Source organism: Nicotiana tabacum, chromosome 1 (genome assembly GCF_000715075.1).
Source record: "Nicotiana tabacum cultivar K326 chromosome 1, ASM71507v2, whole genome shotgun sequence".
Taxonomy (NCBI): Eukaryota; Viridiplantae; Streptophyta; class Magnoliopsida; order Solanales; family Solanaceae; genus Nicotiana; species Nicotiana tabacum.
The window spans coordinates 24,193,300-24,210,011 of NC_134080.1; the positions used below are offsets into that span (position 1 = coordinate 24,193,300).

The 16,712-nt window shown below is 36.8% G+C and overlaps 1 protein-coding gene across 1 annotated transcript; it reads right to left on the minus strand.

The window, feature by feature from the left end:
• Window positions 1-221: 221 nt before the first annotated feature.
• On the minus strand, window positions 222-13,554 carry LOC107773921 (E3 ubiquitin-protein ligase HOS1-like). Its single transcript, XM_075247467.1, has 10 exons — window positions 13,162-13,554; window positions 9,763-10,153; window positions 9,377-9,511; window positions 9,122-9,297; window positions 8,379-8,789; window positions 8,094-8,252; window positions 6,833-7,327; window positions 2,544-2,681; window positions 1,068-1,762; window positions 222-947 (listed from the first exon to the last, which is right to left on the minus strand). Exons 1-10 carry the CDS (start codon window positions 13,276-13,278, stop codon window positions 773-775), a joined length of 2,892 nt encoding a protein of 963 aa, XP_075103568.1. The 5' UTR covers window positions 13,279-13,554; the 3' UTR covers window positions 222-772.
• Window positions 13,555-16,712: the final 3,158 nt, after the last annotated feature.

The following is a 16,712-nucleotide window of genomic DNA, read 5'->3' on the forward strand; positions in this document are numbered from 1 at the left end:
TAGGCTGTACTTGATTGAAAGCAAGCATAGAAATAATAAGTTATGATGAAATTTTCCTCAATTAATAACTAATTTAGAATAAAAAAAAGTTGATCAATTCACAAATACATTTTAATCGCTTTGATATGGAAACTTTTTTCAGTTCCAAGTCCATTAACCCACTTTACACTGGTAAACATAAGTGAAACAAAAAAAAAAAAAAAGGTTTACTTCCCCAGAAGTAAGAAAATCACACGATCTTAGACTACAATTCTCGAGATTCAAAATGGACTTAAGTGTTCAATTTGTGCCCTAAGGTCAGATACCAAATGCATAGGGGTGGTAAAAGACCTACCTGCTCGACAACGAAAATGGAAACAAAAAGCCGAAGGTGAGCCTCATACAGAATATCATGGTCAGTTTACGCATCTATCTACATGCTTCTCAAAGAATTTCTGGCTTCAAAAGGAAATAATAAATATTTTACAACCAAGCCTCAAATCGCTAATCTCACATACAAAAATTGTCAACCCAGGCATTGGCTGTTCTTTGAAAGTATATGCTGCATCCAAATGAAAACCAGAGCAAGGGTCGAAAGAGGAAACGTCGAGGGGCTGAGCTTCAAAAATCAGTTCCGACCCAAGTTTACCATTGCCAAGAGGAGAAATTCAAGCAGCAACCTGTTTAACAAAAACTTCAATGCCTCTCAACTCTGGTCTCCAACGAAAAGCCACATCCAGCAAAAGGGATACATATGTTGTCACATTCTCAAACTCTACAACACCAAGGTCTATCATCTCCTCGCAATCCTGCTTCTTCTGACTCCCCTTGATATGCGTGCAGGAGAGGCAACTCCAGCGAGTCCATCTGGTGATAAATAATCCTCATCTTCACTGGTGTCATCGGACCTCCACCTTGGTCCACCATTAGTTTCTAGACGCACTATGGGAGAACCTTCTTCTTTATGACTTTTAAGTTGACAATCAGCGAAATAACAAAATTAGATTAAAGCTAAGATTGGTGATCAAACCTAAGACAACAAAATGTGCTGATATAAATAGAAGGGCTTTATAAAAATTAAGGTTTACCTCCAGGATATATCCATCGAATCATTTAATGGTAACATCCGAGGTCTATCAGCAGCATCTGACAGTAGACGTTTACCAGGATAATTCATGTATGAATCTTCAACGGAATCTTTTAATATGCCTCTGTTGCTGGTAAGAGAATTTACATGGTTGCCAGAAATCTGGTGAAAAATATAAGATTCCTTCGGAAACCCATTCTGAGACTTCTCTGGTGAAACTCTATATGTTTGAGAATTGCAAAGGCGACTAATAGAAGAGTCCCTTAATGAATTCCTGGAGATCTTCATCTCAGGAGCGGGAGGATCAATACGACGACTTGCAGGGGTCGCAATCTCATCAAATCTCAATTTTTTGCCAAGGATACTTTCAGGTTTTAATACTCTTTCAGCATCATTAAAGAAATGAGCTGGGGAACTGGGAGAACCATAATGCCCAACTTTAAAGCTAGATAGATTTAATGATCCCCCAAGTGCAGGTGGAGCATCAAGAACAGAATGTTTAACATTATCAACTCGCTGAACGAGGGTAGAATCAGTGGGAGGATTAGCCAATAAACTGGTCAAGATAGGTTCTTGAGCTTCAGCATTGGGCTTCAAAGAAATGTCAGCTGTGTCCTCACAAGTAACAACTTCAGGCAACTCCCCTGTCCTCACTTGTTGTTGTAAGATATTTGGTAACAACTCTACTCCCTTGTCCTAAAACATAGAAAAAAAATTCAAAATATTACAAACCGATACATTTCTACACATTAAAATAAGACTGAGAATTGTTCAAGTCACTGTCATCATAAAAGCTGAAAAGTGATCTGAAAAACAGGAAAGGAAGATGAGAAAGCTCGCTATTACATCGAAGCAATACAATGACCTTAAGTAGTAATGGACTCAGTGATCCCTGACCTACACTGCTATGCATCACAATTCAACTATTTAATCCCTATCTTTTTTGCAGTTTCCCTTTCTTACCATAACTTCAACTTCTCTTGCCATGCTTTTTGCAGATTACCTCTTAATGGTTTGTCGAGAAAGCCAGGTAGGGAAGACGGGAAGTACCATATCAAAACCACCATTGCAACCTTGATATGATCTCATGCTCAGTCAAACTAGGTAACATAAAATAAAAAGGTGATACTGCTTGTATCTTCTGGTAACCATACATACTGGTCCTGGCTGCCAGCGAGATACAATCAGTAAAGGAAAAATTAAGATTTAGGACATGGAAACAAATGATTTTTTGTATACCAATCCAGATAATCTGTTTGAATGACAACAAGATCAGTGTGTTTAGGCACACGTGTGTTCCTAACCAGAGTAGGATCTGGGTAAAAAAAATTTAAAAAAAGGTTCATGATTCACAGAGCAAACAAGTACTATTCACTCTAACAATTTCCAATTCAAACACCAAAACTTGACACTAGTAAATATTCAAACCCTATATATGCATAGAGAACAACAAATCAAAAAGATCAAGTTCACTTACAACCAAACAAGTTCTCCAATGATTTGTTGATTTTATCCTGTCTAAGACTTCTTCTGTGGCGGAATTTTTAGAAATGTAGTTTTCCTCCATGCTCTGAAGCTTCTGATCAACTTGGTATGCTTCAACATATCTTTGACGCTGTACGAAAAGACAGTACTACAATCGTTAGGAACCATATGAAATCCCCATCCAGATGGACAGATTACAGACAAAAGAGTACCAAAACTAATCCTGAAATCAACTCCTGCCAGTGAATATATACATATAACACAAACATTCCTAGTTTTTTTTTTTTTTTTTTTTAAATAAAGATGGTGTCCGAATCAGCTAGTGTGCATCTCGACTATTCCACTTGGCACCTGCTACCTCCCAACATCAGAGATACCGGTTAATACATATACGCATAGATATGTGTCACAGGCTCAAGTAGAAGTTATCTTCGGTATGGTAAACTATATGATTTTCATCATTAATGGTTTCACATGTTTTATCATCAGTAATATAATTCAATAACTCAATTTTTCTTACCAACAAGATAATCATATTCCATTTTTCTTAATTGTTCATGTCTTCATAATAATCCTATTCTATTTGTGATGATACAAACTCAAAACTCCAAAGAGAAATGTCTGGCCAAAGTGACCAGGATAATAGGTGGAGCTTCATTCCATAAATTTAACACTTGAAGTGAGAGACCATTTTTTTTTTTGACAAGGGATGTGAGTCACAAATTAGACACGAAAAACTTAGGAATCCATCCAACATCAAGCTCGGTATTCCTTCATTGCTTGAAATACACACACACACAGGGAGAAAGAGAATGCAGTTGTGAAAGAGAATGCAGCTGTACACAATGAAGTAGTAGCATTTTTAGCAAATATGTTGTATTAAGAGCATGTTTGGCCAAGCTGCCTTATTTTCTTGAAAAGTGTTTTTCAAAAAGTACTTTTGGAAAAAAGTAATTTGTGTTTGACCAATTCATTTGAGAAGTGTTTTTTGCAATATATGATAAGCAAATCGTGTTTGGCCATCATCAACATACCCAGTGTGATCCACAAGTGGGATCTAGGGAGGGTGGGATGTATGCAAAATAATCTTTCCAAAAAATACTTTTGAATGTCAAATTATAAAAATAAAAATAAAAAAAATGAAAAAAGGTAAAGGTACAATTTACAACTATTATTATTTAAAAGAGAATTGAATTTATAAACCATAAAGTAAAAATATATACATTAAAGATTTTAATACATAAAATATAGTTATCCAAAAAATAATATTGGGTATATGATATTACTTATTGTTTACATGATTGATTCAAATATATCAATATACTTCATTCAGTATAAATTAAAAATCTACTCCATAAATCTTATTATAAAAGAAGAGATCTTTTTATAGTAAAGAGATTATTCCAAAGAAGAATCGGAGAAGGAGAATAAAAAACAATGAAGAATTCGATGGCAGAAACAAAAATTAAAAAGGTTAAATTAATGAGGGTTAATTTGGGGAATGAAAATTTATGGTGAGGATATTTCTGTCTTGAAAAGTTGATTTTCTACTTGCTTTTGCTTCTTGGAAGAAGCTAGAACTTGTAGCTTCTTCCCCAAAAAATAGAAAAACGGCTTTTGCTACTGCTCAAATGCACTTCTGTGTCTTGGCCAAACACTTCAAATTTCAAAAAAATTATTGAACATAAAAAAAAGTGCTTTCGGCCTCCTAGAAGCTTTGACCAAACAGGCTCTAAGTTGTGTGTTTGAGGTACTAGATGATGAAAAATAATCAGGGTGAATAGAGCAAAATAGTACAATCATAACGCTTAAGGTCAAAGACTAATCTCTATAATAGTATAATAAACCCGTTTACTGCAAAATGGCTATCATAACTTGTACCAAAGAGTTTGTTGTAGTTGTAAGGATGTCCCCTTGACATACACTTATTCTTTTCTTCGATGTAACAACAACAACAATAACAAACCCGGCATAATCCCACAAGTAGAGCCTGGGAAGGGTATGCGTACGCAGACCTTACCCCTACCTTGTGAAGGTAGAGAGGTTGTTTCCGATAGACCCTCGGTTCAACGAACAATGACAAGGAAGCAACCAACCATAAAAACAAGAAAAAGAAAAGAAAAAAAAAAAGAAAGACTCATGTATACTAACAAATATCTAGAGATAAGAAATACAAGAATAGTACTAATACTATCCACCCTCGACTACCTATCAACCTTCGACCCTAATCATCGACCTTCACACCTCCTATCTAGGGCCATGTCCTCGGTAAGCTAAAGTAACGTCATGTCCTGCCTAATCACCTCTCCTCAGTACTTCTTAGGCCTACCTCTACCCTTCCTCAAACTCGTCATGGTCAACCTCTAAAGCTTCCTAACCGGCGCGTCTATGTCTCTCCTCATCACATGTCTGAACCATCTCAGCCTCGATTCTCGCAGTTTGTCTTTCAAAGGGACCACTCTCACCTTGTCCCTAATAACTTTATTCCTAATCTTATCTTTCCTGGTATGCCCACACATCCATCTCAACATCCTCATTTTTGCTACTTTTATCTTCTGACATGGGATTTCTTGACTGGTCAGCACTCTGCACCATACAACATAGTTGGTCTAACTACCACTCTGTAGAACTTGCCCTTAAGTCTTGGTGGCACCTTCTTAACAAAACACCAAATGCGAGCCTCCATTTCATCCACCCTGCTCCAATACGATGTATAACATCCTCGTCAATCTCCCCATTGCCTTGGACAACAAACTCAAGATATTTGAAACTATCACTCTTGGGATGTCTTGTGTATCAAGCTTCACGTCGAATTCTGCTTCATGCGTCCCATCGTTGAACTTACACTTCAAATACTCAGTTTTCGTTCTACTCAACTTAAAACCTTTAGACTCCAGGGTCGGTTTCCAAACTTCCAGCCTAGCGTTGACCCCGCTACGCGTCTCATCCATCGACACTATGTCATCTGCAAATAACATACACCATGGCACCTCCACTTGGATGTGTCACGTCAGCACATCCATCACCAGAGCAAACAAAAATGGGCTAAGAGCTGAACTCTGATGTAACCCCATCATCACCGAAAAATCTCCCGAGTCTCCTCCCACAGTCCTCATCCGAATTTTAGCACCATCATACATATCCCTAATCACCCTGATGTACGCTACTGGACTACCGCTAACCTCCAAACATCTCCACAGAACCTCCCTCGAGACTTTATCGTATGGTTTTTCTAGATCAATAAACACCATATGCAAGTCCTTCCTCTCCTTATATTGCTCCACCAATCTCCTCACAAGATGGATGGCTTCTATAGCCGACCGCCCGGGCATAAATCCGAATTGGTTCTCAGAAATAGACACAGTTCTCATGACCCTCCTCTCCACCACCCTCTCCCAAACGTTCTTAGTGTAACTAGGCAACTTGATACCCCTATAGTTGTTGCAATTCTGGACATCACTTTTATTCTTGTACAAAGACACCATCAAACTCCACCTCCATGCGTCGGGCATCTTCTTCGTCCTAAAAATTACATTAAGGTTGAGGAGGTTGAGGGGGCGATGCGGAAGATGGGCAGGGGTAAAGCGACCGGACCAGACGAGATCTAATACTCTATATACCATCCAGAGGTCCATCACTGATAGTGCTAAATCAGTATAATTAGGTAAGTGCAAGTAGGGAAGGAAAACAATCCAATACTTGTCTGGTATGGCATCCAAAATAGTTTAAAGAATCACAACTAGGGTTAATGTCCCCCTCCTCCATGTTTTCTTATTTTGGTTATTAATCTGCATGGTAGGGGTCAATGCCAAACCCCCCGCCACTACAAGTTGGCTTTAATAAATAAATAAAAAAGCTAAGTGCAAGCAGATTTGGGTGAAAAATCAGCCAATCCAAAATGATCAACATTACGCAATGTTTCTAACTGACACTCATCTAGATAAAATAGTTAAGACTGCCTACTTCAATGGATCTTACCCAGCTTTAAAAAAACTTTCAGAAGGGAACAACATTCAAAGTCAATCCTCCAGTTACTGCCAGTACGTTGCCGTGAAAAATCAAGTGCAATCTGACAAAAGTCTAGTCACCAGTGGCCAACACCAAAAGGATAATGGCATAATACTTGTTTAATTTTCTTACAGGTAGTAACTAGTAAATGAATTCGAGCGAAAGAGGGAAACACGTATGTAGGTAAATGAGCTGCCAAAATAAAAGAAATGAGTGCAACAGCAAGCTGGGAAAACTGCAGAATAGAAAATGCCTGGATATAAAAAGAAGTACCTGTAAATAGAAAACTACAAGAAGACTTCCTATGGCCGTGGAAGGATCCTCCGCAGCAAAATCCAGCAGGCATTTATGAAGATGTTTCTCCTCATCAGCATTCCATGGCAGTTCTATCATACGATCAACCAAGTTTCTCCTAATGCAAAGACAACAAATTTCAGTGACAAGAGTCTCCACCCAGAGACCCCACGACCAGGATTGATCCTCTACTTCAACACAAGCACTCTGAAATTGTTCGCCCCTCAACTTCTTTTCCTTGATCTTAGCACAGACCAGCCTCTGATACGTGAATGCTTCAGTCAAAAGTCCACACTCTACCCGAACACGAACAGCAGTCACAGCCTCCCGAAGTGAAACTAGCTGTGTCCCGTCTTGTCCAGACCACCTCAGAACCATGAGAGCTGCATCAGGGTTTTCCCGCTCCAAGAGAACCTGAGCAACCTTCGGGTGTATTGTTGGACTTGATATTTCTGGGAGAAGTTGACAGGCTTCCTGGGATACAAGTAACTGATATTCAGCATCCGCACCAGTCCAAAGACCATATGCTTAAGAAGGCTCACAATGATGATTTCTTTATTTAAAAAAGGACAAATTGAAGAGACAATAATCAAGAAGTCTACTAAGGTTGTGGAAATGACAAAAGGTAAAACAGTTCATAAGATGCCCAAGATAAAAACATAAAGCGGAATTGCGTTCATCACATAAACTCTGGCCGCAGAGGAACAAAATGTGTCAAAACCCTACAAGTCAAAACGTTTACATCCTGTTAACACTCTAGCTGCTAGCCAAGTCTGATAATGGAACGTTGCAATGTGCACCTGAAGCACAACGTGAATATCTCTCAACTTTAGAAAGGCAATCGGAGGGAAGTACTGTCTGTAAGAAGAGCATCATCTCTGATGGTCTTCCACCAAATAAATGTCCCACTCCCGCCCACAAAACCCCGGAAAGAATAAAAGTAAATCCAAATATTTAGTCTACTCTCCCGGAAGGAAAAGATACATTTTAACATTGAGTATCCTCGTCCTTTTCCACTCCCTAATTTCATTTCCGTTCAATAGCATTTGATTACATCCTAAAACCAGGCAGAGAAGAAAATGCAAATGCACAAGTTACAACTCATTAGGAGCACAGTTAACAATAAAAAAAATATTTTTGATGACGACATTAAGAAAAATTGATATGAGATTATTATAAGATAACGAAGCCTACAAAATAACTCTCAGCAGCTATTATTGAACAGAACTTCCATCCTTACCTTCAGAGCCAGAGCACCTTCATCATCTAAAAGGAAAAATGTAAAGGATTCCAATAGCGAGTGTCTGGTCACACCAAAAGTGGCAGCAAAATCATCAATGATATGTCTCCACTCCTCGTCAGGTACTGTCCATTGCCGGTCAAACATATAATACAAGAACTTTGAAGGATCAAGGAAAAGAGAAAGGGAACATTTCTCATAAAAAAACACTACGAATGAACTACCTATCCAAAAAAAGAAAACAAAAACACAAAAAATATTAAGTATTCAATTACAAAAGGATACAGTTGCTTGTTTTGCAACCACCAAGTCTGAACTTCCTCGTAAAAAGAGAATGTCTACAGCAGCTCGCAAATTCTCAAATGGATAGCATCCAGCCATTCCCTCTATTTTTGACCGCGAATATAAAGAACCCCCATCCTTCTGCAAATAGGCAAGTGCTAACTCTTCTTCATGATCATCTACGTCTCCCTGCTCTGCTGCTTCAATATTCGAAAGAGCATCTTCAATAAAGAGAGTGGAACGATATTGTCCATTGGATTCCTCAGAATGATTTATTGAATCGGGCCATGCACGTTTAATTGCAGCTGATTTCCTTCCACTGACCAGAGCTCGCCAAGATGCAAAATCTCTATGCCTAGACCTCACATTCTCCAAGAACTCATGCCTTATACACCAAATCACAATATCCATGTGCTGCAGATTTGCACAGCAGTAATAATCTCATTGAGTGTTATCAAGAAGTTGTCAGACCGGCAAGATACAAAATTCAATTTGTGTAACATAATAGATACAGAAAGCAGCAGTGCAGACAAAAGCTGAATAGTGATAATCACTAGCTCATCACACCATCCAGAATCTCTAGTTAGTGCAAGTAGCATAAAAAAATAGTGAATCTGTGCAATTTCTTTTTGTGCTCATACATGCGTTTCTTCAAAAAAAAAGCAACCAATAAATGAAACAGGCAAAAATACGAAATGAGGAAGAGGTGGCTTGGGTCCACTTGCAAGAATCTCTGGAAAGCTTACCTGTTTTGTCTTTAAGATGCTCTCTTGAAGGTGGTGTAAATCATGAAGCTTTGCAGAAAGAGAACCTTTGAATGATGATTCCAAGACATCAATGACGTTAGAGATACCACCTAACTTGACAGAGAACTTGAGAAATAAACTCAAGTTCTCTTTCAGTGCATTCATGGATAGATTATCTATAACAAAATCAAGGAACGCTATTTCCCCTTTCATAAGGAATTAGAAGTACACTACAAGCTTTAATTATTAGGATACATATCACTTGAATCTCGGTCATAATATTGTTGAACGTCCTCTTGCACCAATCTTTGACCACCACCTCATCAAGCAAGAAAGCAATGATGGGATCACTGGAAACAGCACTTTCATCCATACAAACATCTGTCACATCTGTTTGCAACCGTTAAGACAACATAATAAAATATATAACCAACTACTAAGAAGTTAAGTGGTTCTACTCTCCTAAGTAAGAAAAGAACCATACAATCAACCACCAATTTATTCCTTTTACGGTTATCTCCTTTCACAAAGAATTAACAAGAAAAAGATTAACAGCTTTTTAACTAATTTCCTTGCAAGAAAACTATTTGAAACTCAAAAGGTGTTAGTCCACCACTGGTACTAATAGTATGAAAGGATACAGTGGCATATTAGAGAAACCAGATTGTTTTCCAGTGCCACATCAAACAAAGTATAAAGCCGCTGGATATCAGCAACCAGTTGTTTATCACTGTCCTCTTTCTCTTGTAATCTATCATCACACCTCTTGGAGATGAGACCTGCTTCTATGCACTCGTAATATAGGCGCAGTCGAAGTCTATCGGCATCTTTTGGTAAAGGGATCCTACATATAGGGCAAACATCACATCTCTGGCTGCATTCCTCACATAAAGAGGCATGACCGCATGAATTCAACACACTCTGTACATGTCGTCCACAACTTCTTAGATCTCTAGTTGCCCGGCAGTGCTCTACTTTGGCTTCATCACATAATTCCAATGGATCAATTGACGCCAAGTGCTTCAATGCTCCCTGCAGTGAGATCCAATTATGAAATAATTCTATAAAAACTGGAAGGTCATCCACCCTTCACCCTTGCTCCTACCAACACTTAGACATTATTAGCAATCCATAATTTACCGACATCATTATCAATATTTAATAAATAGTTTTCAGAAATAATTTTCCACTAACTAACTAAACACGGAAAAGAAGTGTGAAACCTACTTATTTTTCAAGAAAACATTTTTCCTCATACACAACACACAAAGGGAAAGTCGGAAAGAATAACAGCAAAACCTTAGCTTGCTTAGCTGCTCCTGGGTCTCCGTCTAAGAAAAGTCACCAACTCGGAGACTAAATTAAATAACCAACTAACCAAGTAAGATCCTTCAGGGTGCCTAGTTGTTTTCCTAGTTTTAACCCTTGATTCAAAATACGATGGTGATTCAATGATTCAATTTTGCATGCAAATTGATGCAATATACATTTGCAGATGGCATAGTATTGATTGACGAGACATGCGGCGGGGTTAACGCTAGATTGGAGGTTTGGAGACAGATCTTAGAGTCTAAAGATTTCAGATTGAGCGGGACTAAAACTTGGAGTGCAAATTCAGTGATGCAACACATGAGGCGGATATGAAAGTGAAGATTGATACACAAGTCATCCCAAGAAAGAAAGCTCCAAGTATCTTGGATCAATAATCTAAGAAAATGGGAAGATTGATGATGATGTCACAGATCGTATTAGAGTGGAGTGGATGAAATGGAGGCTCTTATCCGGTGTCCTATGTGATAAGAAGGTGCCACCAAGATTAAAAGGTAAGTTCTATAGAGTGGTTATTAGACCAACTATGTTGTATGGGGCAGAATATTGGCCACTCAAGAACTCACACGTTCAGAAGATAAAAGTAGAGGAAATGAGGATGCTTAAATGGATGTGTGAGCATACTAGGAGAGATAACATTGGGATCAAAGATATATGGGGCAAGGTGGGAGTGGCCTCCGTGGTGAACAAGATGAGGGAAGTGAGGCTGAGGTGCTTCGGGTATATGAAGAGGTTCATAGATGCCCCAGTGAGGAGGTGCAAGAGGTTAACACTGATAGGTCTAAGGAGAAGTAGAGGTAGACCGAAGAATAATTGGGGAGAGGTTGATTAGACAGGACATGGCATATCTCAGCTTACTGAGGACATGACCCTAGATAGGTGAGCATGGAGGCCGAGGATTAGAATAAAAGATTAATAGGTAGTCAAGCGATTTCTCTCTTTTGTATGGGAGGACATGGTTCTAGTTTAGAGCACCTTATTTGTTCCCTCTTCTCCTTATTAGTATTATTATTATTATATTATTTTTCAATTTTATTACTACTGTTGTTGCCTTTGCTTTGGTTATCTTACTATTTTTGCTACCAATACTTTTCTTTTCTTGGTATTTTCATCATAGCATCTTTACTCTTGTATTTTATAAACCTATTTTGAAAACGTTTTTCTTGAGCCGAGGGCCTATCAGAAATAGTCTCTCTACCTCACACAAGGTAAGAGTAAGGTCTGCGTACACTCTAGCCTCGCTATACCCCACCTATGGGATCACACTGGATATCTTGTTGTTGTGATGATGCAATTAAGGAAAGAAAACTGAAATAAGATACAGTAGCTATTTGTAACAAATAATAAGTTCCAAGTACCAATATATCTTCTCGAAAAAGAATCGTCGTATTCTTTTTAGTACAACCAGGCTGCCGACAACTGACATATAAATAGATCCAAAATTACCCAGAGTATGAGAAGTTACCATCATTCTCAAAGATAACAAATTTAGACTTTTGGAATTGCTACAGATTTCCCCACATCAACCCAAATACCTTTACATGCAGAAAACCACAAAGAGGCTTAACCAAGGACGTTTGTTCAACAAACGGTCGGCCACAAAAAGACTTGCCTGCACGGCTATAGAGAGGCTAATATGTAAAGAGAGAAAAGAACCCCATGACTATAAGATACTGTCAGTATCGCAATTGGCTCTTTACCAGATAAACCCCATGTCAATATGAAATCTTAATGGAAAAAAGCGTATTCCTAATAAATCTCCAATTTTATTTCGCAAAGCCGTATCCCTGCGGTGTCCTCTGTCAGCATACACAATATCCATCGTTAAGGTTCTGATGAGAGCACTCTTAACGAGAAACCCTCCCAATTCCACTAGAACACCCAACTGCATCACAACAGACCTAACTCACCACAGAGTTTAACCTTGACAAAGCTCGTATGTGAAAAACAGAGATTCTATTCTGCATGTCGAAACACCGGATATATTCCCTTGGAGTTGCTTAATAAGCAAAGCATATGCAAACAGCAATGCCACTAAAAATACATGCTCACACTGTGGAGTAACATCACAAAATAACGAGTATTATGAATACTATTACAAATTGGACATGCAACAACAAAAACAATAACTACACTTCAACGTCAAACAAGTTCGGATCGGCTACAGGAATCATCTATATTCATTAAACTCTAACATTTTCTAAAGACCAAGAAGCCCGTCTGGGGCCAACTTAGGATCAACAGCAGCCTTCGAAACTCGGGGATAATGGGCCACTCTAACCCTTCTCAACTTAAATACCAAGCATAGTTCGGATGGCGCAAGGCTCGAACATGTGACCTAATTCACAAGTCCTCAACCTTTGCCACTTGAACTAAACCACGAGGCTATATCCATTCAACTATAATTGGAGCCATGTCATTCCAATACTCAATAATTAGCCATAAACAAATATAGTAATAGTCCTCTAAAACTAGGGATTCTTTATATCAAACAATATCCCTACACTAACATAAAAATCTCTTACATTTATTACTACAGCACCTTTTTAGCACAAAAAGGATTAAAAATAATGCAAATTAAGCTGTTATTAGCAAAATAGATAAACTAGGAAAACAACGAGGTGGGCAAAACATAGATTTAAACTCAACTATTGAAATTAATTGAAGTGTAAGAAGGTGTTTGTAAGTGAAAATGAGGTGTTTAACGTTACCTGAACTCGGCGACAAGTGTAATTGGGAGGACGAGGTGGAGGAGAAGACCGGAGACCGGAACCGACGGTAACAGAGTGAGGAAGTACAGAGGATTCGTCGAATCTTCTTCTCTCCATTGGTTAAAATTTGAGCAAATGGTGAGAGAGAAAGAAAACTTTATGGTTGTAGTGTAAATGTGAGATAGATTTTTGAAGCGTAACTTTCAGAGTTTCAGCTGTCGTTGCCGGTGACGGAGGAGAAGAAGGTAGGGGGGGAGGGTTTTTGAAACACTTTTCGAGTGGGCGCTTTCGTTTTTCCTTTTTACTGCTTCTTAAGTATTTTTCTTTTTCTTATTCTACAGAATGGGTCTTATAAATGCAATAGTTAAATGCGACTTATAATGCAATTGCTGTAATGCGATATTTTCCCGACTTCCATTTATTCGTTTCACTAGTCAATTAACCTGCGCTTCGCGCGATCAATAAGGGAAAAAAAATTAAAATATATCTACTATTTCTTATAAAGAATCAATTTACACTAATCAATCATCTCTTTGTAGTTCTACCATAAATAATTATAGCAGGCAAATAACTCATTACAACTGGTAAACTACATTTGTTATTTAAACGTACTCTCTTTTAACTTTTAATGATAATAATAGTGTACATAAGTTAAAATATCATCTTTAAGCACTTGAAAGTAAAAGCCAAAAATTGAAATATAACACCTTTAACTTCATCCAGATGAAACGACTTCTCAATCTTACTATCTGAAAGGTTACATTGGACATTGGCTCTAGCAGCAGGAAACTAATACAAGTATCTTTTGAAGCAAATAACATCTACAGAGGTTTTGAAGAAATACTCTTACTCATACACTTTATATTAAATAAAAAAAAGTATCAAAAATTAGAGTACTTATAATATTATACTACTCCCATTTAAGAAACAAAAATACTACAAATAACAACTTAAGAAAATAAGAATTTAAAACATAGGTATTGCACTAATGAATACTTCGAGGAATTCTGCCTCAACCACCCACTATTTCCTTCTCTTCACATTTCAGTTGTGCACCTTGTTTGGCTTTAATTCAACAACAACAATAACTCTCAACCTGCAAAAAACCTTATATCCTCCTCACCGATCAACGTCCACAATTTGATATGCTTTCAATAGTTATTGAGCTAAGGAAATAAATTTCAGTTAACATTTGCAATACAAACACAACTATAATTTTCCTTGAAAGGCAAAAACAACTCTACTTTGATATTCTCATTAGTTAGCATAATTCTTATTTGAGAGTTCATTTCTTGGTAACATAACATTTAGTAGTCCATTAGCAAACTTGAATGCCTTGAACCAAGTTAATTAGTTCTAGAAAATCAAGAAAGATTTAACTTCAAATGGATCGAGGGTCAATTGATTAAAGGAAAAAGTACTAATCTTGAATTGTTAGTACTTTTCCCAAAAGGTATTCGAGAATGAAAGTGCTTTTTTAGACTTTCAAATTGTTCCCGTGACCAGACTTGTAAATTGCATTCCAAGAAGGATTTATAGAATTGATCCAGCAGATATATCTGATTCTATTTGTAAAAGACTCATATGGTGGATAAAGTTGTTGAAACATGTTTAGTCTGAGTGTTATCTCATAGCTCTAAGATAAAATGTCATGGAAGAAAAATTATGACCTTAAGAAACAGTAATGGAGATGCACTAAGCATTGGAGCAGATACACTCGGGGGCGGATCCAGCGTAGCGGTGCCGGGTTCATCTGAACCCAATACTTTCGACCCGGAGCATAAATTTATATATAAAAATTATCTAAAATAGGAACAAATAGTATATATAAACACATAACTTTAACAATATAATGAGTATGAACCTATAGAATTCAAATCATTGATCCGCTTCTGGATACACCTTAGATATTATCGACAGATGGTTCATTGCAATACATTAGTTAGAATATGATTTGAAAGAGAGCAGTACTTGCATATGCCGAAATTCCAACCAAAACTCAAGCAGCAGTCAAGAAGTTTTAACAAATAGTTAAAACAATACCTTATCTGTCATTATTTATGCAGAAATTGTTAGAGAAAACTCAAAGTCTCACAAATTGAACGACAACGTATCAAAAATATGTAAACTTACTCTGTAATGGTAACAAAAAAAATCAAAGTTATAAAAAAAATCACGTCACCAAAAGGAGATGCATTTCCCAAATGATTCAGCCATAAAGCACGGTGGAAAAATCTTGAAAAATATTTGGTATTTGTAAAATTAATTATTCCTCTTGGTTTAATTCTCAACTTGGGTTTCAAGGGTTAGTTTGAGAGTTTAAAAGTGAGTGAAGACTGGAGAGAGATAAAAGATGAAGAGTAAGAACGGTTTAACGTGAGTCGAAGAGTTTTATCCTCTTTTTATTGACATGGAATATTAATCTTGTATTAGGCATTTTAAAATGAAGTAAATGAAAAAAATAAAAGAAAAAAAGTAAAATGAAAATTATCTGATACCAAATAATAGAACTTACCGAAAAACGAACCCTCATGGAAAATTATTTACAAATTAGTGAGAAGTCAGAACAATATCATTATATATACCATATAATAGGGGTGTTCATAAAAATCCGAAAATCCGAACCAAACCGACCAAAAAAATTCGATACTTTTTGGTTTGGTTTAGTTTTGGTTTTGAAATTTAAAAATCGATCAAATTTGGTTTGGTTTTGGTTTTAATAAAAAAAAACCGAACCAAACCAAATATAGGAGTAGCTATTTTAAATTTATTTATTACACCTATATATATGTATACTTTTATACAAATTTTTAAAATTTTTATAGTAAATATTAATCGTTTGCACTTTTAGTACAATTCTTTACCTTTACATTCTAGTTTTATTGGTAGTTTTCTTTTGTTAAGTGTAAGAATCTATTTCATGTTAAAATAATATATTTTTAATTGAGTCCTTAAATTATTCATCACTATTTGATTCAATTATCATCAATATATCTTGGTAAATAATAGATTTCTCAAAGGGCAGTTGATTTGATAGTGTTACGTTGAAAATGTGGTCGCCGAAATATGTATTTGGTAGTGTATCTTATATTTAAGAAAATATCGACAAAATAACCGAAAAAATCGAAAAACCGACATAAACTGAATCAAGAAAAAACCGACTTAATTGGTTTGGTTTCTTTTTAGGGAAAAATCGATCCAAACCCAACCATGAACCCCCTGCCCTATAATTGTTACTAAATATTTTCAGCAATGACTAACCCTCTGGCCTCTGTCTGCTTCATCCTTTCTGAAATTAAACACCGAAAACGCCTCATTCTCTGCCTGCAATTGATTTCCTAACATTCAATAAATTCCTGCAATTGATTTGTTAAATGCTAACCACTCCAAAATGCCTTATATCAGATAAGTTCATCAATTATAAAGATCATATCAATTATCAAGTTAGAGGCAGTTAGCACTGAAGTGTTCAGGGTTCTAACTAATAATTGACCATCCATAATAAATATCAACGAAACATGAAACAGAATTAATTAATCTCAAAACAAAAA